The 27848-nt window shown below is 57.9% G+C and overlaps 10 protein-coding genes across 10 annotated transcripts; 3 read left to right on the forward strand and 7 right to left on the reverse strand.

Moving 5' to 3' along the window:
• Positions 1-340: 340 nt before the first annotated feature.
• F5144DRAFT_207250 (uncharacterized protein) lies at positions 341-3945 on the reverse strand. Its single transcript, XM_066782976.1, has one exon. The coding sequence runs from the start codon at positions 3801-3803 to the stop codon at positions 381-383; it is 3423 nt and encodes a 1140-aa protein (XP_066645413.1). The 5' UTR covers positions 3804-3945; the 3' UTR covers positions 341-380.
• A 2704-nt stretch (positions 3946-6649) lies between these two features.
• Positions 6650-8205, forward strand: F5144DRAFT_207254 (PUA-like domain-containing protein). Its single transcript, XM_066782977.1, has 4 exons — positions 6650-7305; positions 7429-7654; positions 7712-7846; positions 7900-8205. The coding sequence occupies exons 1-4, from the start codon at positions 7129-7131 to the stop codon at positions 8151-8153; spliced, it is 792 nt and encodes a 263-aa protein (XP_066645414.1). The 5' UTR covers positions 6650-7128; the 3' UTR covers positions 8154-8205.
• A 52-nt stretch (positions 8206-8257) lies between these two features.
• On the reverse strand, positions 8258-9647 carry F5144DRAFT_531269 (U3 small nucleolar RNA-associated protein 6-domain-containing protein; the record flags this gene model as incomplete). Its single annotated transcript, XM_066786942.1, has 2 exons — positions 9502-9647; positions 8258-9409 (listed from the first exon to the last, which is right to left on the reverse strand). The coding sequence occupies exons 1-2, from the start codon at positions 9589-9591 to the stop codon at positions 8258-8260; spliced, it is 1242 nt and encodes a 413-aa protein (XP_066645415.1). The 5' UTR covers positions 9592-9647.
• A 376-nt stretch (positions 9648-10023) lies between these two features.
• F5144DRAFT_207345 (Frag1/DRAM/Sfk1 family-domain-containing protein) lies at positions 10024-13629 on the forward strand. The gene is made up of 8 exons (XM_066782978.1): positions 10024-10215; positions 10298-10465; positions 10534-10866; positions 10922-11048; positions 11167-11208; positions 11270-11354; positions 11406-11451; positions 11498-13629. The coding sequence occupies exons 1-8, from the start codon at positions 10122-10124 to the stop codon at positions 13492-13494; spliced, it is 2892 nt and encodes a 963-aa protein (XP_066645416.1). The 5' UTR covers positions 10024-10121; the 3' UTR covers positions 13495-13629.
• Positions 13630-13784: 155 nt separating this feature from the next.
• F5144DRAFT_531274 (uncharacterized protein) lies at positions 13785-15374 on the reverse strand (the record flags this gene model as incomplete). The annotated part of the gene is made up of 4 exons (XM_066786943.1): positions 13785-14452; positions 14527-14857; positions 14906-14933; positions 15100-15374. The coding sequence occupies 4 exons, from the start codon at positions 15372-15374 to the stop codon at positions 13785-13787; spliced, it is 1302 nt and encodes a 433-aa protein (XP_066645417.1).
• An 857-nt stretch (positions 15375-16231) lies between these two features.
• Positions 16232-18782, reverse strand: F5144DRAFT_647063 (Glucanosyltransferase-domain-containing protein). Its single transcript, XM_066792901.1, has 4 exons — positions 18169-18782; positions 17892-18109; positions 17714-17837; positions 16232-17654 (listed from the first exon to the last, which is right to left on the reverse strand). The coding sequence occupies exons 1-4, from the start codon at positions 18308-18310 to the stop codon at positions 16357-16359; spliced, it is 1782 nt and encodes a 593-aa protein (XP_066645418.1). The 5' UTR covers positions 18311-18782; the 3' UTR covers positions 16232-16356.
• A 609-nt stretch (positions 18783-19391) lies between these two features.
• F5144DRAFT_629071 (glycoside hydrolase superfamily) lies at positions 19392-21002 on the reverse strand. The gene is made up of 2 exons (XM_066792364.1): positions 20267-21002; positions 19392-20195 (listed from the first exon to the last, which is right to left on the reverse strand). Exons 1-2 carry the CDS (start codon positions 20885-20887, stop codon positions 19539-19541), a joined length of 1278 nt encoding a protein of 425 aa, XP_066645419.1. The 5' UTR covers positions 20888-21002; the 3' UTR covers positions 19392-19538.
• A 272-nt stretch (positions 21003-21274) lies between these two features.
• Positions 21275-22945, reverse strand: F5144DRAFT_487699 (kinase-like domain-containing protein; the record flags this gene model as incomplete). Its single annotated transcript, XM_066785623.1, has 5 exons — positions 21275-21588; positions 21643-21799; positions 21889-22232; positions 22319-22665; positions 22722-22945. 5 exons carry the CDS (start codon positions 22943-22945, stop codon positions 21275-21277), a joined length of 1386 nt encoding a protein of 461 aa, XP_066645420.1.
• A 1182-nt stretch (positions 22946-24127) lies between these two features.
• Positions 24128-25471, forward strand: F5144DRAFT_207411 (uncharacterized protein). The gene is made up of 3 exons (XM_066782979.1): positions 24128-24253; positions 24323-24893; positions 24963-25471. The coding sequence occupies exons 2-3, from the start codon at positions 24613-24615 to the stop codon at positions 25267-25269; spliced, it is 588 nt and encodes a 195-aa protein (XP_066645421.1). The 5' UTR covers positions 24128-24253; positions 24323-24612; the 3' UTR covers positions 25270-25471.
• Positions 25472-25778: 307 nt separating this feature from the next.
• On the reverse strand, positions 25779-27439 carry F5144DRAFT_601813 (cytochrome P450-like protein; the record flags this gene model as incomplete). Its single annotated transcript, XM_066791167.1, has 2 exons — positions 25779-26702; positions 26768-27439. 2 exons carry the CDS (start codon positions 27437-27439, stop codon positions 25779-25781), a joined length of 1596 nt encoding a protein of 531 aa, XP_066645422.1.
• Between the last annotated feature and the right edge of the window lie 409 nt (positions 27440-27848).

A 27848-nucleotide genomic window follows, 5' to 3' on the forward strand; every position in this document is an offset into this window, starting at 1 on the left:
GCCACCCACCCGCTCGCTCAGGCACGGTGGAAGGCCCTTCGTTGAAATATACACCCCATACCAACCCATCGATATACCATAAGTGCTATGAAACTACCAGAGCCGATAAACACCAGCCCCTTGCGCGACCCGCGCCTGGTCTAGTATACTGCTACGTCCCCGCCACCACGCTCCCATTCTATGTCATCCAACTCGTCATTTTCCAACAACAGCACTCGTACAGCAGCGACCAGCCAGGCGGGAAAAACCACCCATCCAAGGACACGCTTGCACCACCCTCTCGAGGAACCGAAGCCTGAAATTAGCCTCAATTGCACAAATACATGCTCGCTTGCTAAACGAACGCCAAACGCCAACCCTTTAGTCTCGCGCCCCATCACTCATGACCGTCGACGCAAGGTCCTGTCCGCCATGCTTGTGTACTCGACCAGATCTGCCAATACCCCTTCCTTTGCCCACTCCTGCGCCTGCATCTGCAGGGCGTCGAGGACGCTTTCCTTCGCGGGAAGTACCTCGGGTGGAATACCGCTTTCTCCGGTGGGGTCGCTGGGATCTAGCGCCTTCTCGGCAAGCCGCTTGAGGACGCTCACGGCCAGACCGATAATGTAGACCAGGTCTGGGTCCCGTTTTGGCTGTCCTCTTGCTGGGCCGCCGCCGGGTCGGACAGCTGTAGTCTCGTATTGGCCGCTCAGGTAGCGAGAAAGAAGGTAGAGGTTCTGGGCGAACCCAGTACCGGACGCGAGCCAAGCGCGCGTGACGCCGCTCTCAAAGCCAGGCGCCAGTCCGGCCGTGATGTCGGCGGAAAGGAGACCCTGCATTAGCAGCGGCTTGCGGGCCTCGACTAGGCGGGGGATGTGTACGGGGCGAGGCTCGCGTGAATAGTCAGGGATTGGGGATATTGCCAGGCAGAAAGTGCGTGTGAGGAGTTCGCAAGGTGGCGAGGTCGTCACTGCAGCCTCAGCAGCAAAGATGTTACGGTAATATGTTCTGTTGGGCTCATCCCGAGCAAGAAGCTTGGCAAGAGCGTCGACCGCGTTGGGAAGATATGGATGTTGAGATGGTTCGTAAGCGGGGAAGAAGAGCTTGTCACCAGATATGGTCGGGCCAGGCGTTGGGCCGAAGGCGAGGAGGAATTGGAGTAGGCAAAATGCTTGCTCGCGCCCGGGTATTTCCACTGAGCTCGCCGTGTTCGACAGCAGGGTCACCAGATCCTTCATCAGATCAAGCGTGTTGACGTGGGTTCGGAGGAGCATCTCGCGTGTGCCCAGGTACCTAATCAAAACGCAGACGAACTTAATGACGGTCTCGTCGGCAAGGGACGCGTGGTTCTCTTCGCGCCAGGAGAAGTTGCGCAGGATGGTCGTAATGCAGATGAGGCGGTCGGCCGCGCGGTCGAGATCGTAGGCTTCGGACCCGAAACCATTCACGGTACGCATGCCGTACCGCTCAGCACGACAGGCGCGCACGACCTCCTCGTACGGCGAGATCGTAATCTCGTTCGACGCTTCCTCCGAGTTCTCTGCCAAGAGGTCGATCTGATCCTCGGCGCACTCAATCAAAGCGTCGACCAACTCATCACACTGCCTGAGATCGATCTGCGGGATAGGGATGGGCTGGGTCGGGCTGATGAAGTGGTAATCGTTGGACGATAATGACGCGAGCGTGTCCAGCGCCAGCCGGACCTCACCATGGATGCCGCTTTGGATGCTCTTTGTGAGTGCGTGAATGTCGACGTTTCCAAAGTCGATAGGCAGGGGGACGTCGATTTTCGTTCTTTGCAGTTCCTCGCCAATCTTCTTCAAAGCGCCCACGTCAAGACCGCCGTACGTTGTGATCTCACGCGAACAAGGCACGTACTCATCCGGATTTGTCGAGAACGGGGCTGGAAACTTCAACGAGCTCCCAGCGTCGTCTGCCGCTCCCACATTCTCCGGATGGGCAGAGCCAGGGAGCGATACTGGTCCCGTTTTGCTTTGGGCAGGGGACGGCAGGGGAAACTCATCGGCCGTCGGCGTGGCTTGCACACTCCTTGACAGGCTGTTACGAGTGTGGGCTTGACTGGATAGCACCGGCTGCTGGCCGTGGAGCGGTTGCCCACCGGGAAAACCATTGATGCCTTGTTGCTGCAGTTGCAGTTGTTGTGGTGTTTGTTGTTGTTGCTGCTGCCCGTGGGGCTTGACGGGGGACTGCATCTGGCCTTGCAATTGCGCTTGCTGACCGGGTTGCATCATGTGAGGTGGCTGTTGCTGCATTTGTTTCGTTGGTGTCCCCTGTTGCATTGCCTGGGCATTGGCTACCCCCCCGGGCTGTTGCGTACGCATCTTCTGTTGCGTCGTCCACAGTTCCTCAAACTTGAGCAAGTTCCGCTCGTAGACGCTTTTGATCTGTGGCGTTGCCGAAGGCAATTGATGAGGTTGGAAGCCCATGATTTGGGAAACTTGTACCCAGCCGTTTGACTGTGTTGCGTTTCGATAACCCCCTAACTTGTTGTACACGATCTGGAACAAGTTGTAAAGAGGCACCGGGCGGCCATCAACAACCGGATGCTGGTCGAATGGGAGGGATTTCGAACTCATGAACGCCATCAGATGTTTCATAAACTGTTCCGGAGGAGGAAGCCGCGCCATGGCCTGCTGGGGGCCGCCCTGCTGCGGCCTCATGCCCCCAGGCGGCATCTGGCCGTTGGGGCCGCCCTGCCTGGCTGTCATCATGTTCCGAGCCTGGGCTTGAGCCTGAGCCTGTGCTTGAGCTTGCGCTTGCGACTGACTCTGAGCCTGAGCATGGTTCTGCCCTTGGTTGGAGCCTTGCTGTGGTTGCATCATATTTTGGGCGTTCATCTGCTGCATTTGCATGTTGTTGCGCTGCTGTTGCATTTGCATCTGGTAAATCAGCTTCTGCTGTTCCATGGCGTTCCGAGCCTGGCCCATCTGTTGCTGAAACATCATGTTCGGCATCTGGCCGCCCATTTGCCCATGCATCTGACCGGCCATTTGACCTTGCATCATCTGGCCCGGCATCTGTCCTGGCATCTGGCCTGCCAATTGACCCATTTGCTGCATCTGTTGCATCTGCGGCGGTAGCTGTCCCATCTGCATTTGTCCCATTTGTTGCGGCATCATCTGCCCGGCCATTGGGTTGGGCGAGGGAGACGGTCTGGCCGGTGATTGCGCGGCGCTGAACTGTGGATTAAAATTGTGTGGAAAAGCGTTCTGCTGCATAAAAGACTGAGGCGTGCCGCCGTGTTCTGTCGGTATGGGAGACGCCTGGGGGAACTGTTGCGCGGCAGGCGAGAAGGGGTGTGGCGAGGTAGAGGCGACCCTTTGAGGAACACTCCCGGGGCGCATCTGGTTGGCCATGATGGGCGACGGCGTTGCATTCGTGGAGCCATTCGGTTGTAGATGCGGGTACGGCGACGGTTGGCCAGATTGTTGCGGCATCCCTGGTTGTTGAAAGCCTGCGAATGCGGATTGCTGAGGCGTTTCGGCGCGCGACGCTGGGAGCATGCCGGGCGCCGGGCGCGGCGACTGGCCCATATTATCATCCCTTGGCCTCGGGCGCTTCGACGGGACGACCGAGTTGGTTTGATACATCGGGTTTGTGAACGAGGACGAGGAATTGCGCATTTGGCCATTGGGCATGACCATTTGCTGTGGGTTTGCGAACTGCGTATTAAATTGGGCGGAATTGCCCATGAACGCGGAGGGATCCATCATGGACCCGGCGCCTGCAGAGGGGTCGGTGATATGAGGGAAGCCGTTGCCATTGTGGTTCGGGACAGCGGCCTCGTTGATCCAGGAGCTCATGTCGATCGGGGGCGAGGGTGGCAGCGGCAATGGTCGCGCCCATCAGGTGAATTCCTTGCAGCGCCGTTAGCGACCACGAGACTCGTGCAAAACAAATATCGTTCACTAAGCGAGAGATAAAATGGAGATGTGTAGGGGCGCGGCGGCGGCTTGTCGCGATGGAGCAGTCGCGTCGCGGTTGTGTCGGGGAGGGCAGGTGCAGTGGTTTAACGGGGCAAAAAGACGGGTTTCTGGCTTTGGGGGCGCTCGCCTGCGCTGCTGCGGTCGGGTGGTGGGATCCACTCCTAGCGCGAGCAGTGACAACCAAGAGCCGCCGCCCAAAAAAGGGCCCGCCGCAACAATGCCCACGGAAGGAAAACGGGGCAAGAGCCAGGTGCAGTGAATCGTGTGCATCGCGACGCCCGGCACCGGCACCGATCCGGAGACGAGGGCAGCAACGGCCCAGGCACTGGCCGGCCGGTCACCGGGAACGGCGGAGTGGAGGCGATCAGGCTCGGGGTATTAGACATACAATCAAAAAAAAAAAAAGGGCTAGGCGAACGGCCGGCGAGCGACGGGGATGCGAGGCCGCGTGGAGCGCGCCGCGAGAAAATTTCGCAGGCAGGTTCCCGGCGTCGCTAACCTCCAACCAACGATCAGTACTCGCGCAGCCCCGATGGCATCGAGCTGAGTAGCCCAAGCCCAGCGGAAATCACGAGACCGAATATGTAGGGGAACCTCAGCGGCAGGCCGGGGTGGATAAGGTGGGAAACTGGAGGAACGACGGGCAGGTCTTACCTCTCTCTGTACCGATTGCGTCGGGTCGGGGCGGGCGCGTGTTGCTTGTCGGATTCCACTGGGCGTTGTGCTGCGACGAGCGCCGAGTGATCTGGTCCTTTCAGCCGGACAAGACCATGTACCCAAATATAGACTAGCGCAGTGGGTCCCAAAACAAAGACCTAGCCAATGGGGAGCGTGCTACGGCGCAACTTCTGCGATCCTCTGTTTCTGATCGCTCTGTCGAAAAGCAGGCTTCAGCGGACTTCCAGCCGACCCAGCCATGAGACTGAAAGCTTCGCCCGACCTGAAGATGCGCCTACAAGGCGACACTCAGGCGGTACTCAGGCTTTGGTTAGTGAAGAAGACCATTCCCATGGCATCCAAAACCTGAGAATGAGCCTTTCGACTCCGGTTGGATGACAATGAGGAGAAGCAGCATGGAGGTCGCGGACCCTGTGTCCCCGCTGCCTGCCAGGCTCCCAATCGCCCCGAGTCAGTCGATCTCATCTTGGCCATCACCCGACCGTTGTGTCGTAGAGACAGGAAGCCAGCAAGCAGCCGACTCAATCTCCGGGGAGGCGTTCGCAATGCTGGATGGAATGCTGCGTTTTGATTCCGCGGCCTGACCGCTGGATAGGCTTCCAGCCGTGCCCCACCTACCATGGCACCAGGCATCGTGTCCCTCCCACACACGTAATGGTGGCACTGATGAGCTCTGAGCCTGCGATGTTTGGCCAGGCGGCTGCCCTCAAACAGATGTTCCCGCAAAACCGTCGAATTTCCAAAGAAACACTCTCGGCGTCCATGGAAAGTCTGGTCGGGTGGGTGCTGTGAGTCTGGAGTCCCCGGGCTGTTCCACATGGCTTGCCGAGCGTGGTGGGGACCCCGGCACCACCCACAAGCATGAGCCATGAGCCAGCGGGCCGGCCGCCGCCAATAACCCAAAAGCCGTTGCTGGCGAGAGGGAGCGCCAGATTTGTCGCAGGATTGCGTTCATTTTCGACCCGTTTGTCCTTGCTCATCCAAGGCGTCAAGTTGGTGTATTTTGTTGTGAAAGGCTTTCCAAACGCTCTTGTCGGGTCGCTTCAAGCCCAGTCGCCATTGGGACGAGCACCGTTGCGACGATCCGGCGACAAGTGACTTGTTCAGCGATAGCGGTCATCGCTAGAATCGGCCGACAGGGGCCACAACAATGATTATTGAAAGAAAATACGGTATATATGGGAAGAAGCGACAGTGAATGAGGTTTAAGAGGACGAAAATGGATGGGAAACGACGGGGAGGTGGGCAGTTGGGCCCTTTTAAATGTCCCCCGGGTTCAGGAGCAAAGTCACTTTTACACCAGGCACTAAAAATTCTCCGGCCAGCCATTTGCCAGGCATTCGTCCGGCCACCACACAGCAAACGCAAACGCCTGGTTTCGTCTTTGCCTTTTCTGTGCTTCCCAAACCACGCGATAACTGCGAATTCGTCATGTTGGTTACAGAAACAAGATGCAGCATCAGTATTTACATCCTCAAATATTCCAAGGGCAGACAAATGTGCCCTCAAATTCCTCCGTCTCAACCACAACCATCGACGCCCAATTCGGCCCTGCCCTGTCCCCATCCATTGATCACATTACATGACGGTGCATCCCGCCCACGTCAATGAAAACGGCTAAGCTTCCGTGTGTCACAAAGACAAAGCCGACACATCGAATCGCTCGCATCCCTCCATGCGTTCCACCCCAAACATCTTTCTTTCCCTCCCCGCTCCGCTCGGGGTTATCGATTGATCGCATTCTTTCTCCTCGCCTCGATGACGGCTCCGCAGTGTGCGGGTGAAGGCCTGCGACCCTGTCTGCGTCTTTTTCTGCCATTCCGTGGGACTGGCCGGTGATCGGGCCTCCCGCTCGATGGGCTGTGTGAACATCAGGTTGCCTGCCAACCTCCGCCTCTTCGCCCTCCTTGTGATAACGTCTTTCCTTCTTTGATCCCTGCCCCGTGTCGGTCGTCGTTTCCACGAGTGGGGTAAACCAATCAAGCGTCAGGCCACCGGGCATGGTCGCCTTGTTGAACTCACTTGAGATGGTTTGGGATTGTCGGCAATGACAGCTCAATGCAGTCCTGCTACCGACCACAAACTCGCGTAACCAACACACACTTCCCTGGCCATTGGCCCGTCCACCTTGACAGCGGCAATGTGCCCAACTGGTCTTCTATCCGAGTGAAGTAGAGGGTTGTTCCCTCCAGCTTCTCCGGTGTATCACCGCGCCCTTTTAGGGATTTGATCTCCATTAGGATCTGGGGCCGTGTCATTATCGCAACAGGCATAACTCGAAATGACAACCGAAGTCGCGATAATCTTGAGCATTTCACGGCGATGGGGAGGTATTTTAAGGAGGGAAGACAGTGCCAAGATGAGGCCTGCCCAAAACGGAACATCCGACCAGCTCCAGGTCAATCTCTCTCTCATCCACACTGTGTTTGGTTCGTCTTGGCGAGCCATACCGACTTGGTGCTCACCAACAATAATTCCTCCGCGTCTTGGGCTTTAGAACGCGACATTGCGAAATCGATTCGTCATGGCAAAGAGGAAATCACCACCCGAAGATGACTCATTGGTTGAACCAGCACGGCGACGCTCAGTGCGACTCCAGAAACCAACTGATGCAACGCCTCCAGCGACACAGCCAGAACCGAGGAAAGACAAAGTGAAAGCTTCAGCGAAGACAGCAGTAGCAAAACCAGTGGCTAAAAAGGTGGGAATCCCGTAAAAAGCCACACAGCTTGTCGGCCATTCCCTGGATGGCGTCGTGGCCGAGGTTCATCTTTCTCCACGCGATCACCGAGCTCCATCAGAACTACGTCTAACATATAACAAGCAGCCGGCCACGGTCAAAAAGGGGGCACCTGTAGGAAAAGCAACCGGCACCCCGGAGGCAGACTCAAACGGTGATGTTACAATCTCCAGCGAAACTGCAGCCCCGGGGGGAGAGAGGAACTACTGGCTCTTGAAAGCTGAGCCGGAGTCGCGTTTCGAGAATGGCGTCGATGTCAAGTTCTCCATCGATGATCTGGCGGCCAAGAAAGAGCCAGAGCCGTGGGACGGTAAAGCCATCCCTCCTTGGCCACACCATCCTGTAACATAATCTAACCCTAACGCAGGCATTCGCGCCTACGCCGCCCGGAACAATCTGCGGGCCATGAAGAAAGGGGAGCTGGCTTTCTTCTACCATTCCAACTGCAAGGAGCCCGGCATCGTAGGGACCATGGAAATTGTGCGAGAGCACTCGCCCGACCGTAAGCCCATCGACCTCTGTTCAAGTAGCCCGCCGAAATCTAACGAAACCCAGTGTCTGCACACGATCCAAAGGCGCCTTACTACGACCCAAAGTCCAAACCGGACGATCCCAAGTGGAGCGTCGTGCACGTCAAGTTCCGGAGCAAGTTCTCGGCTTCGATTGGGCTCAAGGAACTGCGAGAGATGGGAGGACCCGGCAAGCCGCTCGAGAATATGCAAATGCTCAAGCAGTCGCGGCTGAGCGTCAGCAGAGTCAGTCCGGCCGAGTGGGAGTACCTAATGGGCGTGGCAGAGCAGAAAGCTTAGACGCAATAGCCATGGAGATAGATGAGAGATTTGGAGACACTGCCACGGGCTGTTGTATTGTATGTAGGTATTGTATGTAGGGTAATGCGCTGGAAATATGGGTATCAAGATGTGGACTCCTCCAACGACCGCTTCGTATGCTCCAGCACCGTCTTGACGGCCGCATCCAAACCTTCAATTGCCAGGATAATGTCGATCCAAGCAACGACCTTGTTTGCCAGCTCCTTCTTGCCCTGTGTCGTCTCCATGCCAACCTTCAATCTAGCCAACGACTCGCGCAACGCCTTGGGGAACGCAGCGGTAAGAACATCCACCCCAACGAGCGGCTGGCGGATCTGGCAGCTGCACGTGCATGGGTGGTTGGGGAACAACTCAACCATCGTGTCAACGACATGCTGGATGATCTTCGCCTGCGATGAGACGTGACCAAACCCAGCAAAGGCGTCGAAAAACGTCTCGGCCGCGGCCGGCCCAAAGAAGGGTTGTTTCTTCGCAATGCCAAAAATGGCCATTGGTATGGCGCCGCTCAGCGCAGGGCTCTGCTCCATCTTCTTGGTCGCCTCCTCGTCGAAAACCTCGGCCTTCGCCATCTTCCCGCCCTGCGCATCCGGATCCGGAAGCATCAACCCGCCCTCATCCCCACTATCATCCTCATCCTCCTCACCAAACAGCACAATATCCCCCTCCTGCACCGCCTCCGTCGCCTTCACCGCCTCCATAACATTCACCCCCTTCCTGACCCCCTTCCCGGCCTTCTTCGCCTCCACCCGCGCCAACCACTCCATCTCACACCGCGCATACTCCACCCACAGCACCACATCCCCCGTACAGAACCGACACCCCCTCAAAAAATGCGCCCTCGCCCTCTCCATATCCCCCGCCAGCGCGGCCCTCCGCCCCGCCAGCACCCACAGCCCCGCATCCGTCGGGTGCAGCCTCAACGCCCTTGTACAGATCCGGCGCCAGCGCTTGGCCGCGCCGGCCTCGTGCGCCGCGAAGTCCAGGTAGGCGCGCCACAGGGGCACGCTGCCCGGGTGCTTGAGCACGGCGCGCTCGAAGATGCCGAAGGTGCGCGCGTGGCTGGCGCGCGAGGAGGAGGAGCGGGACAGGTTGAGGCGCCGGCAGCGTTTTGCGCGGAGTCGGTCGAGGGAGCGCTCCCAGGAGATGTAGGTGAGGAAGTCGGTGGGCTTGGTGCCCGGGGAGAGGATCAGGTGTTCGAAGTCGGAGCGCTTGGTGACGAGGGAGCGGATCTCGTCCTGGGGTTGGGGGGTGGGGAGGTTAGTTGTTGTTGTTGTTGTTGGTGGTGGTGGTGGGAGGGGAGGGGGTGGAGGGAATGGGAAGAGCATACCTTGGTGAAGATTTCCTTTTCTTCAAATTCGCGCAGCTCAGGGGCTGCGCGTTCGAGGTGGAAACGGGCTTTGTCCGAAACTCCGGCCATTGTTGCGGTCAATTAAGGAAGGGGGCCGCTGAGGTTATTGGAGGGTCGATCATGCCATGAGGCTATGGAATCAACTTTGGCGAACGACAGACATTGGGACTTTTTAGTGGATCTTGAATTTACTGCCCTTCTTCACCGCCCAACACACCCCTGGCTGTCAGCACACCCCCAAAACGCAGGGAGCTCCCAGAATTGCATGCGATGGACGGGCAGGGAAGTGGGGTCCATGCCGGAATGATTTCGAGGTCCGGCATTCCAAGATCATCCTCTCGCGCCGAGGCTTCCGCCAGCTTCGCGCTGTTTCAGTGGTCGAGCAAACGCCTTTTTCCCTGACACGCGCTCGGCGACGGTCTCGGCGAAGGTCTTAGTTTTTTCATTGTTTTGAAGGCCACCAAGAGTCGGCGCTCTTGTTGGTCGTTTGGAATGTGCACCCGCGTGTCATTCGTTGCAGCTCTCTCTCAACATCAACAATAATTAATTTTTGGTCCCAATTCCCATCTTCCCGTCTTTCCTCCGGCAGCTCCGCAACCATGGCGGCTCCTCGCTACAAAGACAAGGACGCCGGCGTCGTGCTCTCCTTCAGCGGCCAGTGGGTGAGCTGGTCGCACACTACCGTTGCCTATCGTGGGTAGCACGCATGGTCATGCCCGGGGCCTAATTCAACACGGAGCACCGACATGTGATCGAGATGTTGACGCCGTTGCAGTTGCTTTCTTCAGCGCCCTCATCGTGGGTTCCGCGCTGCACTACCACAAGATTGTCCAGAACGAGTGGTATGGCTACCCGGACGAGTGGTTTCCCTCCGTCTCGGCCACCATTGGCGACCGCTATCCCGAACGCTCCATCTTTATGATCTTTATCGCCATTACCTCCGGTACGCCCGTCGCGAACCCCTGCTTGTCCTTCGCCGCGATAGCATTGCTGACGACCAACCCACGACAGGGCCAAGATTTGCGCTCGTCGGGCTATGGTATCTTCTCACCGCGAAACCCGGCCGCACCCTCCCGAAAGCGGTCGCCATTTCTGGCGTGATCCGCACCTTGACATGTGGCGGGTGGACTTACATCACTTCGACCGACGACCATGACTGGCACGACATCTTGATGATTGCGTACATCGTCTTCACGATTCCCTGGACGACCGGGTGCATTGCCCTGAGCCCAGCCAACGCCAAGGCTATTAAGTACAGGAAATACTTGGCCGGTGGTTTCTTCGGCACCCTCGTACCGTTGGTGTACTTCTTTATCCAGCACAAGGTCCACCGTGTGGCAGGGGGTAAGTTGGATATCACCCAGGGCAAGACGTGTTGTAATGTTGACGTTGAGCCTAGCCTACACGATTTACGCCTTTTTCGAATGGAGCTTGATCCTCCTCGACGTCGCCTTCGACGCCGTGACGGCGCTTGACTTTGACACGTTCGAGGTGGTTATCAGGGACGTCAAGGGCGCGAGCAAGGGGTACGTGCAATGGCTTCCGCGGTAGCCCCAGCTCCGCACATTTGTGAGCTGGGGCTTGTACATACAACGACGTGTTGAATGACATTATGAGACCATGTTCTAAAACCGGGTTCATTAGTGCCAACAAGTCCTCTGTGCCTGCTGCCGTACTTGAGAAGGAGTAAGTGGCCCTAGTCCCTCTGCACAATCAAGTATTGGCGGGTAGCTAATAAGCTGGGTAGGAAGGAGAAGGCTACGGCAGCCGTCTTTTCGGCGGGCTTCCGCTTGAGCGAGGCTCTTGACATCGCGGCCGATGTTTACCACGGGGTATGTGCTCCGACGACAGAAAGGGGAAACCCCCAGGCTAACGTTTGGTAGTTCGTCTTCTGGTCTATCCTGACCAGCTTGGGCGTCACCGTTTGGTGTAAGTGGGCCTCCCCTATCTACTCGACTAGCCTAACCTTAGCTAGACTTCCCCCTCTGGCACATGGGCATCTCAGGCTTCGAGGCGCTCATCATGACCACGGTGGCTCCAGCATTCCTTGCCATCAAATCATTCCGTTCTCTTGTCGTCAAGAACCAACGTGTTGTCCACCTTCTCTCGCTCTCTGGTCTAGTCGCCTACTTGATCGAGGATCCTACCTGCCGGCTTTTCGCCGTCGGTTTCGGCGTCTCCCTAACGTGCCTTGGATGGGCGGCCACCCTGTTCTCCGACTCGGTACAGCCTGCGAGGCTGGAGATGCGTGTTCTCGCTTGGGTTATCGGTCTCCTCATGTCCTCTGTGGCCAAGTTTGCCTGGTACACCAACAACCCCATTTGGCCCATCATGCACGCTGCGAACGGCGGCTGGAATGGCACCGGCTTAGTCCTTGCCGTCCTTGCGACTCTTCGGTTCACTCGCCGCGCACCCCTGCAGGGCGGAAACCCCGTTGAGGCGAAGGGCGGGTCGGCACTACTCTCCGCCTTCGGTATTGGCGGCCTGTTCTTCGGCCTGCACTCGTTGCTCTCCGACACTAGCACCATGATCCTTTGGGTCTGGGACGGCTACCCGATCAGGGGACCTGTTTCCAACGTTCACGCCTGGTACACCATTGCCGCCATGACTGCCGGCGTCTTTGCGGGGTTCTCGAGGCCCGCGCTCGTCACGACATGGACTGCTTACGGCGTGGGTTGCGTGGGTGCCGCGGTTCTCACCCTCTACCATCAGTGGCTTGGCTACTACGGCGCTCTAACGCTGGCTGCTTACCTTATGGCAATCTCGGTCCCCCTCATCAGCAGCGCTTCAAAGAAGAGCCCCGCCGTCGTCTTCGGTCTTGGCTTCCTGATCTACAACTTCGTGGTCCTCTTCCATGTTTGGGTTGTCGCTTACGCCTTTGTGCCTGGCGGCCCCCTCGTCCGCGAACGTACGGACTGGGTCAACATGACTATGATGCTTCTGATTGGCGCCGGCGTCTTCGACCTCATCTCGCAGCAAGCCAAATCCAAGCAGGCTGCCCCTCGTCGCGCCACCAACACCAACCATCGCAAGTATCACCTCGGCGCGCTGGGCATCCTCAATGTTCTCTTCCTCTGCGCCAACTTCCTCCGCTTCCCCACCAACGACTACAAGCCGTACCACGCAGAGGACCGGGTCTTGACCGCCGGGATTTGGACCATCCACTTCTCACTTGACAACGACATGTGGTCGTCCGAGTACCGCATGCGCGACCTCATCAAAGAGCTGGAAGTTGACGTGGTCGGTCTGCTCGAGTCAGACTTGCAGCGCATCATTATGGGCAACCGTGACACGACTCAATTCCTCGCCGAAGATCTCGGCATGTACGTCGATTACGGCCCGGGCCCCAACAAGCACACGTGGGGCGCCGCTCTCCTGTCCAAGTTCCCCATCCTCAACTCGACCCACCACCTCCTCCCCAGCCCCGTCGGCGAGCTCGCCCCCGCCATCCACGCCACGCTGGACGTGTACGGCTCCCTCGTCGACGTCTTCGTCTTCCACTCGGGCCAAGAAGAGGACCCCGAAGACCGTCGTCTCCAGTCGGAGTACCTCGCCAAGCTGATGGGCTCATCGCCGCGGCCGAGCATCCTACTCTCCTACCTGGTGACGAACCCGCTCGAGGGCAACTACAACACGTACGTGTCCGACACCAGCGGCATGCACGACGTCGACCCCACCGACGACGACCGCTGGTGCGAGTACATCCTGTTCAAGGGCCTGCGGCGCACGGGGTACGCCCGCGTCAGCAGGAGCACCATCACCGACACGGAGCTGCAGGTCGCCAAGTTTGTGGTGCCCGCGACCGACTCCGACAGCGCGTCGACTTGGAACGCGCCCAAGACGCTGCGGAACCGCCGCATCCCCGAGGAGGAGGTCTCGGAGGGGCTGCGCTTCCCCGCCATGTTCAAGGGTGAAGGCGTCCGGGGTCACCAGTACCATGTCTTTGATGAGCCGAGGTACTATAATTTTTAAAAGCACGGGAAGGTGTGATGAAGGGTGATGATGATGGGTGGAGGGATGGGGTTGTTGCTTCTGGTAAGGGGTACGGGGCTGGTAGGGGGCGGAGTTTGCTTTGGTTAATGTAATACCGGGGGTTGGTTTGAACGGTGCAACGATACGAATGTAGGAACTAGGGCAGTATAATGATTTGCTGTGTCCAATGCCCTCGATGAGCTGCATCGCGAGCTACCGTGCGCAGTGAGGGAACATACCAACGACCAGAGAAACGAAACCAACTCTGAATGAAGCCCAACACCCCCAGCTCAATCAACCCTCACAACCAGTTTTCCGCCACTAATCTCCCCTCTCCTCATCCGATCCAACCCCTGGTTCACACTCCCCAACCCCCGCTGGACATCAATAATATTCGGCGGCGTCACAAGCCCCTCTTGCAGCAGCCTCTCCAACCACTCAACCAGCGCCTGGCCCACAGCCGGCACCTCATGGAACAGCTTGATCGGCACGGTATGATACACCACGCCGTCCGGGGCGGGCTGCTTGGGCAGGCCCGTCAGGCCGATCAGATGCGCAGACAACCGAGTCGGTGGCTGTTCGGAGGCGTCCTCGCCCCCAATTTCACGACCTGTAACCGGCGGCGAACTGTCCAGCCCCTTCCCCTTCCCCTCCTCCCCCACCACCCCCCCTCCCTCCCCCTCATCCCCTTGCAACGCCTCCAACAACCACCCCGCGGACTCCCGTCCCCTCGTATCCGCCGCAAACCGCAACCTCCCCGTCGACGTCCCCTTCTGAACGTTCGCCCGGATGATGGCCACCGCGCGCGCCGGGTCGTGGCTGTCGACGAGCAGATCCGGGCGCACGGTCTTGTGGCTGGACAGCCAGAGCCCGTGCTTGGCTTTGTCGGCGACGGCGATGGTGCGCAGGCCGGCCAGGCGCGCGAGTTGGAGGGTCAGGTTCGCGGAGGTGGATGAGCCTTTTGGTGGAGGAGGGGTTAGCTTGCTGGGGGGTTGAGGTTATGGGGGTGGGGTGGGTGGAGGGGAGGCTTACCACCCCAGATGGCGAGCCAGTCGCCTGGTTGGGCGCGCTCGTGGGTTGGGAGGCTGTGGAGGGCTTCTTTTTGGATGTCCTGCGCGATGGTGTCGGGTGGGAGCTGGCGGATGAGGGTGTACAGGTCGGGGCCGTTGAGGACCGAGGTGAAGTCCAGCCCGATGCACACGCCGAGGGAGATGGCGGCGACGACGAAGGCTACTCCGAGGGAGGAGCCCTCTTCGGGGGAGAGGGTCGGTGGGAGGCGGACCGTGTTGTAATCGGGGGCTACGACGTATTGTTGGTAGGCTGCTTTGCGGAGGTCTCGGTAGTCGGTTGATATGACAATGACCTAAGGGTTTGTTTGGTAAGCAGGAGTGAACAAGGGGTTACATCATACATGAAGCATGTCCTCCTTACCCTGTCTCCTACTTTGTGTCGACTAGACCGACCCAGCTTTGCTACGTTGCCGGCCAACTCCCGGCCAGAGATGTAGGGCACTTCTGGGATGCCAAAGTTCAAGTCACTTTTTGCGGTGTCAGAACAAGGGATGAGCTTGAAAGAGGCGGGGCAAAAGCGAAAGAAGGTACTCACGGAGCCTTCCAATCCATCGGGTTCAGGCCGATGGCCTGCGTTCGGACGAGTATTTCTCGATCATCCTTGAAAGAAGGAATCGGATGGTTCTCCGTCAACTGATACGGCTGACGTGCTCCATGTAACAAGAGGACAGTCTGGGTCTCTGGGGTTGCTGGGGCGGTATCCGATATCTGCTCGTCGATTTCACGCTTTGGCTCGTCAAGTTTCTGGTTCGAGCTTGATCCTCGAAACCCGTGTAAGGAAACACGGCGAAGGAAGGATGTGCCGCCCATGGTTTTGGCTTGCGGATGAATAATTCCATCCCAGCCGGCCTCGAATTCTTTGCCAACCACCCCAAGATAAACCATAAAGGCAACAGGTGGCAACCATCTCTGACCCCCTTCAACCTACCTTAGCTCCTCCTGACAACCCACTTCTGATGAGACACAAAACGCCGCTCATATTGCGCCATCATAGTTCATTGAACTCATTGGTCTCGTTCTTGACCTGCAGGCACAGCTCTCGACGCCGCCCCAGCCCTTGGGAACCCCCACGCAGGTTTCGAGATGTCATGGTCGCCGATGGCCGGGATGCACGTCCTTGGCTTCCCTCTCTAGAAGATGTATTGCTCGTCAGGTGGCGAATCAATGTGGGAGATCACGACCCGGGTTAATTTGGGTTAGCCGAGGGGGTTTGACCTGGGGACGGTGGGCATCATCCGCTCCGTTGATCACGCCATCGACTAATACTGGGCAGCTACCCGGGATGAGCACTAACGAAGCCTCGAGTTGATTTTTCAACCTACACCAGAGCGGCAAAGCATGTTAAATTTCACTTTTATGCCCTTTGTCCTTTTCCTTCTGGTCGCTGTAAACGTGCCTTGTTGGCTATTACAATTGAATCAAGGTCATCTATATTTACTACCCCCTATTCATCCCCAACAGCGCCAGTTACGCATTACCCGTCGAATGCAAGGCTTAACACATTGCATTCGTGGTAGAAATTTGAGGTAAGGTTGTCTACCGATGTATTACTTCCTATATTTATAGAAATATCTATTATGTTTCTGAATATGGTGAGGCATCCCAGCCTCACCAGTCTTCACTGTCCCATCTTCAAGAAAACGCTCACAGTCAGTTGGTGGCAAGAGGGTTGCCTCATGGACGTTTAACATGTAAAATGTCAACAATTTCAAGAATTTGATTTGATAAAATGACTTTTAAGCACCAGCACCAGTGCGGGATATTGTTGTTCGCTCACTCCTCCTCCCCATCCTCATACATACTTAGTGCCTGGGGTGAGTGGTGAAACCCTCCATGTCCCAGTCTGCGTCCCATCCCCCATCGGGACCATATTATTGTCCGCCAGTTCATACTGCGGTTCCTGTCTCCACTTCGTGTCATGTATCTCTGTCACCGTTGGCGAGTCGATCCTCCCATCCTGCATTGGTATCTTCCACACGGGGGCCGAGGACGAGGCCGACCGTAGGGAGCCATCCATCTCGATGGCCGCCATGTTCTGTGCCGGAAGCTCGACCTTACCGGTGGGATACCAGTAGCTCCGCGGCCGCTTGAAGTGCTCAACGACCTGCATACCCTCCCCCTCGCTCGGCGGTTGAGGTCCTCCCCTCCGCCGTCGAAGACAAACTAACACACCAGTCACCAACGCCAACACCCCAATCACACACCCAACCGTGATCCCCGCAATCGCCCCCGTCGACAACTGCCCCCCATCATCACCACCACCACCACCAACCTGCCCCTGCCCTCCCCCCTGCCCGTCACCAACCCCACCCGTCGCCCTCCCACCCCCCGCCGTAACCACCGTCGTCTTAACCGTCACCGTCCCAATCTGCAATCCCTCAATCGTCGGCAACGGCGCTTCCCCATCCACCAACCACCCCGCATCCACATCCAGCGTCGGACACGCCAACCCCTCCCCCCCAGCAGTCGGCGTATACCTTCCCGCCACCGTCCCCGTCACCCTCGTCCTCGCCTCATTATACACGCTCGACAGCGCCGTATACGCCGCCAACACCTCCGTCGGCGCGCCATTCCCCCCCTCCACCCCCTCCCCGCCCTCAACATCATACTTGACCAGCCCAAACCCATGCCCCTCCCCTTCCTCCGCCCACTGGAAGACACTAGCGCCGGAAAAGACCTGCTCGAAGGACGGCCCGCCCAGCAGGACCTGTGAGAGGTCGCTGAAGGCGCGCTTGCCGGAGGCGGGCAGGCAGCCGGACTCGGAGATGACGACGGGGATGGGGAGGGGCAGGGCGTGCAGCTGGTCGCGGAGGGTGGTCCAGGCGGTGGTGGTGCAGGAGATGGGGTTGAAGATGTTGAGGCCGAGGAGGTCGATTGAGGTGGGGTTGGAGTTGGAGTTGGTGGCGGCGTCAGAGGAGGAGGAGGAGGGGTTCGGGTCGCAGGTGAGGTACTGCGCGGTGAGGAGACGGAGTTCGGGTACGTCGGCGGCGGAGTAGGCGAGCGGGATGGCGCGGTAGCCGCGCGCGGTGCGGAAGGCGCGGAGGTCGCGGGCGGCGGCTTTGAGGGCGGGGGCGACGCGGGTGGAGGTTGCTGGGGGGTGTTAGGGGGTTATCATTGCTTTGCATGGGAGGGGGGGGAGGGGGGCGGACAGTTTTCGTTGATGGTCTCTTGGCCGATGCCGAAGGCGAGCGTGTTGTTGTAGACGGCGAATGCGTCGAGCACTTCGGTCCACGCCGCGAAGAGAGACAGGGTCCATTGGGGAGCCTTTGCGTCCTGTTGATCTGGTTAATATGAGGGGACAGACTGAACTGGGGACATTCGGCGTACCTCGCTGGTGACGCGGGGGAAGTCGCCTAGTTGAAGCCAGACGTAGATGCCCTGGTCCGCAAAGACTCTCATGCAAGCATCATGGTCTTCCGCGGCGTCGGCTGTGTAGACGTAGATTGTGTTGATCCCGGCCTTGCTCATCAACGCTGCGTCTGTCCGGCATTGTTCAACATGCAACAGGGGATCGTAGTCGCCATCGGTGGGAATGTAGGAAACACCTAGATGTGGGAGTGGTGAGTGAGGTTCGGCATGAGCTACGCCGTAAAGGGGTCGGCACCTTTGACAAAAAATTGGTTTCCGTCATCGTCATACAGCTTCGTGCCCTTCACTGAGATGGGCGACAGGGCTTCGACGAAGCTGTATGAGACTAACAGAAGACATGGTAGAAGAAATGTCAACATGATGGGAGCGGTACCCATGCAACCATGCTGGCTAGGACAAAAAATTGAGACGACCGAAGGAGGACCTCGTCAAGAGGCACCGCGGGACGGGTGCTCACGGCACTTGTGGTCGAGGCCCTTCGGTTGTTGTTCCTGGGAAGTCTAAACTAACCGCGGCCAGGACGAGACAAGGACGCCTAGAGTGCCCTGGATCCCTCGTGGAGAGAGAAGCGGCAGACAGGGATTCAAGCGCGGCGCGGTGTGGGTCAGATGAGATTACCTGGGAGCCTGGTGCCAGTCTGGGCTGGGCATGTGAAACGCACGGCGACGGCGGTGCTGGCTAGTTTGTGGGTGACGCCGCCACGGCGGATTCGGACTTGTCGCACTGGAACATTGAGTCTTCATTCGGTTTCTTTAGGTAATAGTGTGGTCATGGTTTTCCTGATGCCTTGTCCAGACGCCTCCCACTTTCCGAGCTTCCATGACCCGAGATAGTCCGGACCGGTCTCATCCGCGGCATCGTTGGATCACGAGGAAAAGATTCGCATCGATGAGGGAGCAAACATTTGGGAAGACCGAGCTAGTCCAGGAACAGGAGGAGGGGAGCAGCCACGAATCCACCGACTACGCCGCAAAACCCGCCAAGAGAGACCATCTTGATGTTTCTCGGCGCGCTAAGACTTAAAAGTTCCAGATAAGGCAAGCTGTGAGCAGGGGAAGCCTTGCGGGTGGAAAGAATAAGCACACATGCACACCCAGCACATGTTACTGCCCAAGATGGAATGCGATGTTTACCACTTTGTATACATAGGGGTAACTGACATAGTACTTTTTCGTCCATACGTTCGACAACGTGGTAGCAGCAGTTACAAGCATCATGGAAACCTTACTGTCCAGGAATCATCAGTCTCCGAGTCTGTGATCAACTGAAAAGGGGAACAAAATTCCAATCCACCTTGGCACAGAGGGGGTGAGATGGGGGCGAAGAATGTCCATCGTTATTCGTGCTCGTAATGCCCCTCGTCCCCTCCATGTCCCGAATATGTCTCCGTTGGGAAATTTATTTTGTGCACTGTCTTATCTGTATTCGCCAATGTTTGCTGTGACTCGTGTTCGGCACCTTTCTCAGATCTTTTCTTCTTTGGGTTCTACCATGGCATTTCGGTGACTGCACAAAACTTCCTGGTTTCGACTTTTGGGCGTAAAGCAGTCAACTCAACTGAAATTCTGAACTATTGATTTCCAACTACCTAATCCTATCTTCCTCTCAACTCAAAGTATTCCTCACCATGGCCTTCAACGCCCCATCCACATAACTCTGACTCCGCCAACCACTCCAATCATGATTCAACAACCCCCAATTCTCATCATAATCCTGCGTCCCCGAACGCACATAATAGCTCCCCGCCAGTACCCAAATCGTCCAACCAGCCTTGCGCGCCGGCAGGTACTGCGCCAAGCAGCTCGCATACACCCCCCGCCAGGTGCTGGCGTCCATCTGAAAGCCAAACTCGGTCATCATAACCGGGAACGCGCCCGCGCCCGAGGCCTGCAGCGCCTCGAAGCCGTTGCGGTCCAGGTTGCCCTGCAGCGTGCTGCAGCTGCCGATGCCCGTCTCGTAGTTGTGCAGCTCCAGCACGAGCTTGCTGTCGCCGTACCCGGCGAAGTCGTTGCGGTTGAACCGTCCGTTGCCCGGGGTGAGGGCTGTGCCCTGGACGACGGGCGTGAGGTAGGTGTCGAAGGAGAGGCCGGAGAGGAAGATCAGCAGGGAGGGGTTGGCCGCGTGCACGGCGTCGGCGCCTTGTCGCATGAAGCCGTACCAGGCTTGCCAGTTGTAGGAGGACCGGCTGAGCGAGGGGTTGTTGGTGGGCTCGCGTGGCTCGTTGCGCAGGCCGATGGAGGTTAGCGCCGGCCAGGATTTGCCCTGATATGGTTAATCAGTATCGTGTTTATTGGTGGTCAGAAAGAGAAAGGGGTACTGGGAGGAACACAGACGTGTTCTGCCATGTAGGACAGCCCGCGCACCCAGTTGGAGGTCGAAAAGTAGGTGTCGCCCCACCAGCTGTTGCCGTCGGTGCTGCCGCAGCACCACATGCCCTTGGAGATGTGGTTGTCGAGGTGGACGTAGATCTGCTGCTTGTTGAGTTCCTCGGCGACGGCGTCAAACACCTGCAGCCGCGTCGTCGTGGCGCTGAAGCGGGGGTTCTTGGCCAGCACCTGGTTGAGCACCTTCGCGCCGTTGGTCTGTCCCAAGGCCTGCACAAAGGCTTTTTGGATGGTGATGTCCTGGCCGCCATTGGCGTAGATCTCGTCGACCATCTGGATGGCGAACGTCAGGCGCACGGCGTTCATGCCGAGGCTTTTGACCTTCTGAACGATGGTTTCAATGGATTGGTACTGGAGGCCTTCCGGGATCATTACGTCGGCGTGTCCGGGCCAGTTGGTGCCTGCGTAGGTCAGGTTGTTGCCGGACGCATCGTGGATCCAGCGGCCCGAGGTCACGAAAGGGCCGTTGGGCCATGCCGCACGCTTGGACATATCATCCTGCGTGGATTCTAGGCTTGGAGCAGCACTGCCGATGCTGAACAGCGCTAGAAGCGCTAGAACGGGCTTCATATTGGACACAATAGCGTGGTGATGCTCACCACTGAGCTGAAATAAGCGTGAATTGAACCATCCCGAACGGCAGGTTGCACAACAACAGACTTTATGAGGTTTCTTCAGTATGAGGGGAAAGACGGAAAGTAACGCTTAATCTGGGAGGTCTCATCGGCATCTTAGATGGGATAGATTAAGTTGGGCGGCTAGGCTACCAAAGGTGGCTAATTATTGTACCGGCCGGTATTTCGGTAAATGAGATGCCGAAAGTGACATAACCATGATACCCGAGGGTATATAGGTACATGTAGGTAGGTAGTATGAGCACAGACGTGAGGAGTAGATGGGGGTTCCCAACCAGTAAACAACCCCGGTTTTGATGCACTTCGTCTTAGTCTCGACACCTCACTCGTCTACCTCTGAATTTGCCGCATCATCCTCGCCCTCTTCGTCACCTTCTGCTTCCCTCTCTAGCCTCCGGTGGTCTGTCCATGCCTCGGTTATCCACGATGAGGCCACATTAGCCCCCACCCTCTTCTCCGGCTCGTACTGCAAAAGGCCCAGAATGACCCGCTTCAGGCACTCGAGCCCCTCGTAGTCGTGGGGTGTATGCTCATCTTCCTCGTACTCGTTTTGTTCATCATTGGCGCACGCCGACATGATGGCGCGGCGACGCGGCTCAAAGGTTTCCGTTACTAGGTCCGGTGGAACGACGGATGCTAGATGTTCCCGTTAGTCATAATGTCAGGTAGGAACCCACTCAGATAACATACCATCTTCTCCTGCGTCTGGGTCGTCTTTTAGCATCTCGTCCCACTTGGCTTGCCAGCTCGCAGGGAGCGGCCCAAGCCTCATGACCAGCTCATGAATGAGCAAGTTCTCCCTGCCGCCATACCGGCAAAGCTCCTTCTGGTAGAACAACCCATAAATCTAACCCAAACACACGTCAGAAACCCAGCAAGATCAAACAAATCATCACTTAGAGAAAAAAGAAAAGAAGAAAAAAAGAAACCACTCACCACACACCCCACCCTCCACAAATCCACCCCCCACCCAAACCCCCCCTCCCCAAAAAACGTCTCCGGCACCCTCAACATCTTCGGCTGCGCCAACTCCGCCAACCGCTCCCCCTTGGGAAACACCAAGCCCCAGTCCAGCACGCAAATATCCTCATCGACATCCTCAAACCACGAGGGCCAGCCGGTGACCTGCACCATGTGGCGCGGCAGGTTGGGCGGCAGGGGCGCGTCGGCGCCGGCCTCGGCTTCGACCGTCGCCGGCTCGCCGCCCATGGCGTCGATCAGGTCTTCTTCGGAGAGGGAGGCGGCTTTGCAGGTGAAGGCGACGTTGGTGTAGGAGAGGTCTGGTCGAGAGGGGAAGGGGGCGGTTAGTTAACTTGGTTTGGGGGAGGGTGGGGGTGGGAGTGATTTAAGGGAGGGGGGTGCATACCACCGTGTGCGAGTCCTGCTTGGTGGATGAAGTCGACTGCATCGAGGAGTTGTCGGGATGCTCGCAGGATAGTGTCGGGCCGGAGCGTGAGGTTGTTTTCTTTGAAGGTCTCAAGCACTTCGTCGACGGTGGGGCCGAGGAGCTCGGTGACGAGGCAGTTGTGGGTGCCGTTGGGGCCGGTGACGCGGAAGCAGTCGAGGAGGCGTGCAAAACATCTCGGCTTCTCTTCGGCCTGGGCTGATGAGGTGTAGTGGCGTTCTAGGTCCAGGCTGATCTTGGCTTCTGCGTCTTCTTCTGGTGTCTCGGTCGACGCCTCGGCCGTCTTGATTTTGATCGAGACCCATTGGCTGTGTGGGCTTGTCAGAATCCAGGTTCGGACTGTTTTGTGAGACGGGATACATACTCCTCCTGCGTGTCTCGCGCAAGCCAGACAGTTGAAAATCCACCGTACCCGAGCTTGTGGCGGACCACGTAACGGCCATCCTGAAGCGTGTCGCCGAGGTTTACGGGGTGGAAGCCTCCTGGCCGATAGTTGTAGAGGCTTTCATGAACCATGTACGCGGCATAGGGATCGGGATAGAAGTAATATGGATTCTTTCCCCAGGGCTCTGAGCTCTTGGCCGCCATGGTGGACTGGGCCTCGGGCGTCGTGCTGCTACTCATTTTGCCAACTGCGTGGGTGATGCTGGAATATGCAACGTTTCGCAATGGAATGAAGGTGCTAGCTTGATTGGGGATGATTAACTTTTGGATGAATGCGCCGAGGAAGCAAGGCGACCACAGCTTGGCCACTCGTTGAGACCGAATCATGAACCTGTTTTGAACTATTTTGCCCTGAAAAACGGTGCATATTAGAATTGGTCAAAGATGTAGGTTGGCTCTATTTTTAGGTACCTTCAACTGTTCTTGTTGACGCCTGTTCGGAATATTTCCAGGCTGCTTGGGCAATGGGGGACGTTGGGTCTTGGGAAGCGGCACGGTGACCAGTGCTCCATCCCTTACCCCTGACGAACTTCCCGAGCCATGGGGGTGGGAATTTAGGGTGGTTCCGAATTCGCCCCTCTACCGAGCTCTCGGACCGGCACTAGGCTACCGGAATTAGGCTACCGGAATTGTGTGCGAGATTAAACAATGTGTGCTACCTGAACCTGGTTGTTGGTCATCACGGGCCGTGGTTCGGGAAAAAGTCCGAAACAGCAAATCGCCGATGCGGCACAGAGAGGTATACTACCGGCCCCACAACTCCGTATGGCACATCCGGCTACCTATCGGACAAAGCATTCGTTGACCCGCCAAGTCTGGCCTTCAAGCAGCATCCTTCAGGTTTCCACCGCATCCGTCCGCCGCTTTCACCTTGATATTGTGTCACCCATCCGTGCACAGTAGGGATCAAGGATCTAACTTTACCACTTCCGTGTACGTCACGAGTCTCACTATCTCGGGTCGGCCTGGTTTGGGCAGCCTAGCGGCAGGACTGGTGTAACTTGTTTCATTCTTAGACAAATTGCATGGCAATGATGGCATAGATTCCTGCCTGCGTAACCCTGGGTTTCGGGTCTTTTGGCCGACTCGAGCCAGAAGGATAACACCTTGTCTATGATATGGCAGTTCTACCAGGCTATGCAGCCCTAACCGGCTCTCAAGTTCGAGGCTTATGGGCCCAGGTTCCGGCAGGTTGAAACAAAATACCTAATTAGTCCTGCCGCACCTCCCGCCTCGCTAAAGACTAGGGACCAGACGATACCAGGGGTTGACCCAGCCTCGGTCAGAACGTGGTCAACCAAGCCTCTAGGGCGTGAACAGGACCCGGCCTCCGTGGGCCCAGTCGCCTCATGTTTTCCGCACTACTGCTCATCCTGAGACGGATCTTCTCGCTATGAATAGCGGCTATGATGGGGCACGGTTGAGCACGCAGCCGACCTAGGGCGCTTCTAGGTAAGCCTTGATGCACCAAGACGGTAGAGAGGCACAGCTAAGTCCCGCGGCAATGGATCATGTCCGCAGCCCTACCTGACGTCCGTACAACTTCCGACGGTCTTTATGGCACGGCAACCTGGAGGCCGCGGGCGGGCGGTTTCAGGTCCCTAAAAGGCAAACTTGAGAAGGGCCTTAAAATATGGCCATCAACAGCGGAGATACCCTTTGGGTAATTCAAGTATATAACTAGGACAGTCTTTGAGTCTAGGGCCTCGAATCACTCATTCACATCTCATTCACTTCAACAACCTCCTCCTACTCCTCCTTCTTCATTCCCTACCTCTTTATTAGATTATTCGGCCGGCCCGTTTATCAACATGTCTTCAGCAGCTGGTAAGAAGAAGGCGGCTGCCCCTCCGGCACCGGTGTACGTGCCTGCCGGCAATGGCTACTACAGGCTCCAGGGCGGAGACGCAGACCAACTGTACTTCCTCGGTAGCGACAACCAGTATCACCCGGTCCTCCGCGTCCGCGTTGCCGCCGGCGCCGTGATGCCCCAGGCCGACCGGGATGCGCTCGTCCAGTACCTCATGGCGCACAACAACGTCATCGCAAACTCGGCGAACCAGGGCGTTCGCATCACCTCGGTGATCGTCACGTATGGAAACCTCTTCCTCCCCCCTTTCCCCCTGCCTCACAGCCAGACCTTTCTAACCACTCGACACAGCGAGTCCCTGCACAAGTCCAAGAGCACCGACAGCAAGTTGACGGACCACTACTCGGTGCAGCTGTCCAACTCGACGCTGCAGGCCAACGACGGCAGCTCTCACCTGCTGCACTTCCGGCCCGGCGATGGCAACGACCAGTTCTACTACCGCGACGCCATGACCCGCACCCAGATCACGAACCTCCAGGCCAAGCGCAACGCCAACCGCCACCGCAAGAAGGGCGGCGGCGCCGGCGGCAACAACAACAACAAGAAGCCCCCCCCGTCGGGCGGCGGCTCCAAGAAGAAGGTTGTCGTCCAGAAGTAGAGGGATGGCGCGGGATAGCCTGGGTGGGTTTGGGTTCGGCTGGACCAAGCAGGGCCTGTCGTCCTGGTGGCTGCGGCTCGGAGGCAGTGGCCGAGGGCAGGGGTTGGGATGATCATGGATGGCCGGGGGTGTTGCTGGCGGGGTGCAGTGTGGCTGCTTGAAAGTGGTAGCTAGACCTTGCTCGAGGAATACCGAAGAGGGCGGGCCTTCTTTTGCCAAAATGTGTTGTGCGATATGGAGCCTGATGTTGTGACTTGACCGTAACTCACTGCCATGGATAGGAGGATTCAATCGTCAAGGTCATGATTTTTCCGCTATAGACACGCGGGATATACGCTTCTCAAAACTCAATACGCCAAAAGTGTCAGTCTCCTTCCCCCGGCTTACACCCCAAAGTGCCAACGACAGTTCAATCCCACTCCCCCATCTTACACCCGCCTTGCTTCTACCATACCGTACCACACCACCCTACCGCCCTCTCCCCCCCTCTCCTCACAACTCACCCACACTCAGATACTCCTCTTCGCAAACTCCACCACCGGCCCATCCTTCAAACTCGTAAACGTATCCCGCAACTGAAACTCGCCCACCTTCTCCCTCCCCCACTCCGCCCCCGGCATGCCCCCCTCCCCCTGCGTCGCCCCCCTGGCCGCCCGCAAATCATACATAAACAGCATCCTCGCCAGCGCAATCCCCATCTCCACATACGCCAGCCCCTTGCCAATACACCCGCGCGGGCCGATCGAGAACGGACAGAACGCGCTCTGCGCCAGCGCCACCCGCGCCAGCGCCTTCTCATCACCCTCACCACCCTCACCACCCTCACCACCAGCAACAAGCCAGCGCTCGGGCACAAAGCGGAACGGCTCCGCGAAATACGCCGCGTTGTGATGAATCGCATAGTGCGGCACGCCCAGCACCGTGCCCTCCGGCAGCAGCTCGCCGTCGACGGTGATCCCCCCCTGGAGGACCTCGCGGGGCAGGAGCCCGCCCACCGACGGGGAGAGACGCATGGCCTCGTCGATGCAGGCGCGGAGGTAGGCGCAGTTGTTGAGGGCGGGCCCTTGGTGGATGTCCTCGACGGATTGGAAGGCGGCGCGGACTTCGGTCGTGGCGCGGTGCAGGGTGGGTGGGTTGCGGACCAGGTAGAAGAGGGTGGCGGCCATGGCGGTGGAGGTGGTGTCGGAGCCGGCGATGATCAGCAGGTTGGACTCGCCCCAGAGCTCGGGGGTGCTGAAGCCCTGGCCGGTTTCGGGGTCGCGCGCCTTGAGCAGGTGGTAGAAGAAGTCGCGGCGGTCGGTTTCGTCGCCGAGGGCGGTGCGTTCGGTGAGTTGTTGGCGGCTGTAGGCCATGTATTTGGCGCGGCCGGCGGAGATTTTGTGGAAGAGGATCTTGTCGAGGCTGAGTTTGTTGATGATGGGCATGGTGCCGCACTGGGAGGGGTGGGTTAGTCTGTGTCTGGCGGGTTTGCTGGTTATGGTTCGTGGTGGGTTCTTACCAGGAGATGACGCTGGGCCGCGATACCGACTAGGTCGACGGCGTACCGGTTGTCCGGTCGGTCGAGCATGTGGAAGGCTTTACCGAAGCAGAGATCACCTAGGATATCCATGGCGAGCCAGTTGCACCAGTCTGACATGTTCTTGGGCGAGCTCCATCCCTTGTTCTCGTGGTTGACGCGCCCATAGTCGCCGAGGCCTTCGCAAAACGTCCGGATGTTGCCAAGGATGTACCGTTCGACCTCCTTGATGGCACCGTCGGAGAAGGCGTGTGACAGGACACGACGCTTGCGGGCGTGCAGGTCCTTGTCCCGGGCGTTGTGGGTGTTGGGTGCTGGGTGCACAAAGGCATCGTAGAACTCGGCCTTGCGTACGTTGGCCCGGAAGCCGTAGATCTCCTTCAAAGCCGTGTTGGAGTTGATGGAGAGTGAATTGGGTCCAAAACGGACAAACTTCCCGTATCGCTCGTGCATGCGCCAAAACTCCAAGTGGCGGTCACCCCTCCAGGCATAGTAGAGCATGTATGCATCGGTGAGTTTCGCTAGGAGAGGACCTGGGTATTTGGCTAGCGGATGAAAGAAAAGGCGGTAGACGACGAGACATGTTGTGTAGAGGATGCCCGCGGCCGCTAGCAACGCCAGCCAGACCTGGAGGTGGGCTGCGTTGAACGACATCGTGAAATTAACAGACTAGTTAAAATCGAAAATGACGATGCAATTTAGTTCGATTGGGAGAGGTTGAGGATGGAGGAGAGCTCATTTTAAGGAAGTACGGTCAGGATCATGTTCACGATTACCGGGTACGTTACGCAATGCAGCCAGGGGCCAGTGCCGTCCAGGTGAACGGCTTGAGCCCGAGCCCGAGACGGTGATGCGCCATGGATGTCAAAGCCAACTTCGTAACGGTTATTGGGCAATTGCCTTGATCTCGAGACCTCCTGCCCTTTCCCCGGTGCACTTGTTGCAGAAGAGCTCGGCTTTCCGCGGCACAAACGGTGAGATCGCATTCCTTATCGGCTTATCGCTGGCCGAGATGCCCGCCACATGATGTCGAGGTTTGCCGTTTCGGGTTTTACAGCCATGC

This window comes from Chaetomium tenue, assembly GCF_020726465.1.
Source record: "Chaetomium tenue strain MPI-SDFR-AT-0079 chromosome Unknown F5144scaffold_3, whole genome shotgun sequence".
Taxonomy (NCBI): Eukaryota; Fungi; Ascomycota; class Sordariomycetes; order Sordariales; family Chaetomiaceae; genus Chaetomium; species Chaetomium tenue.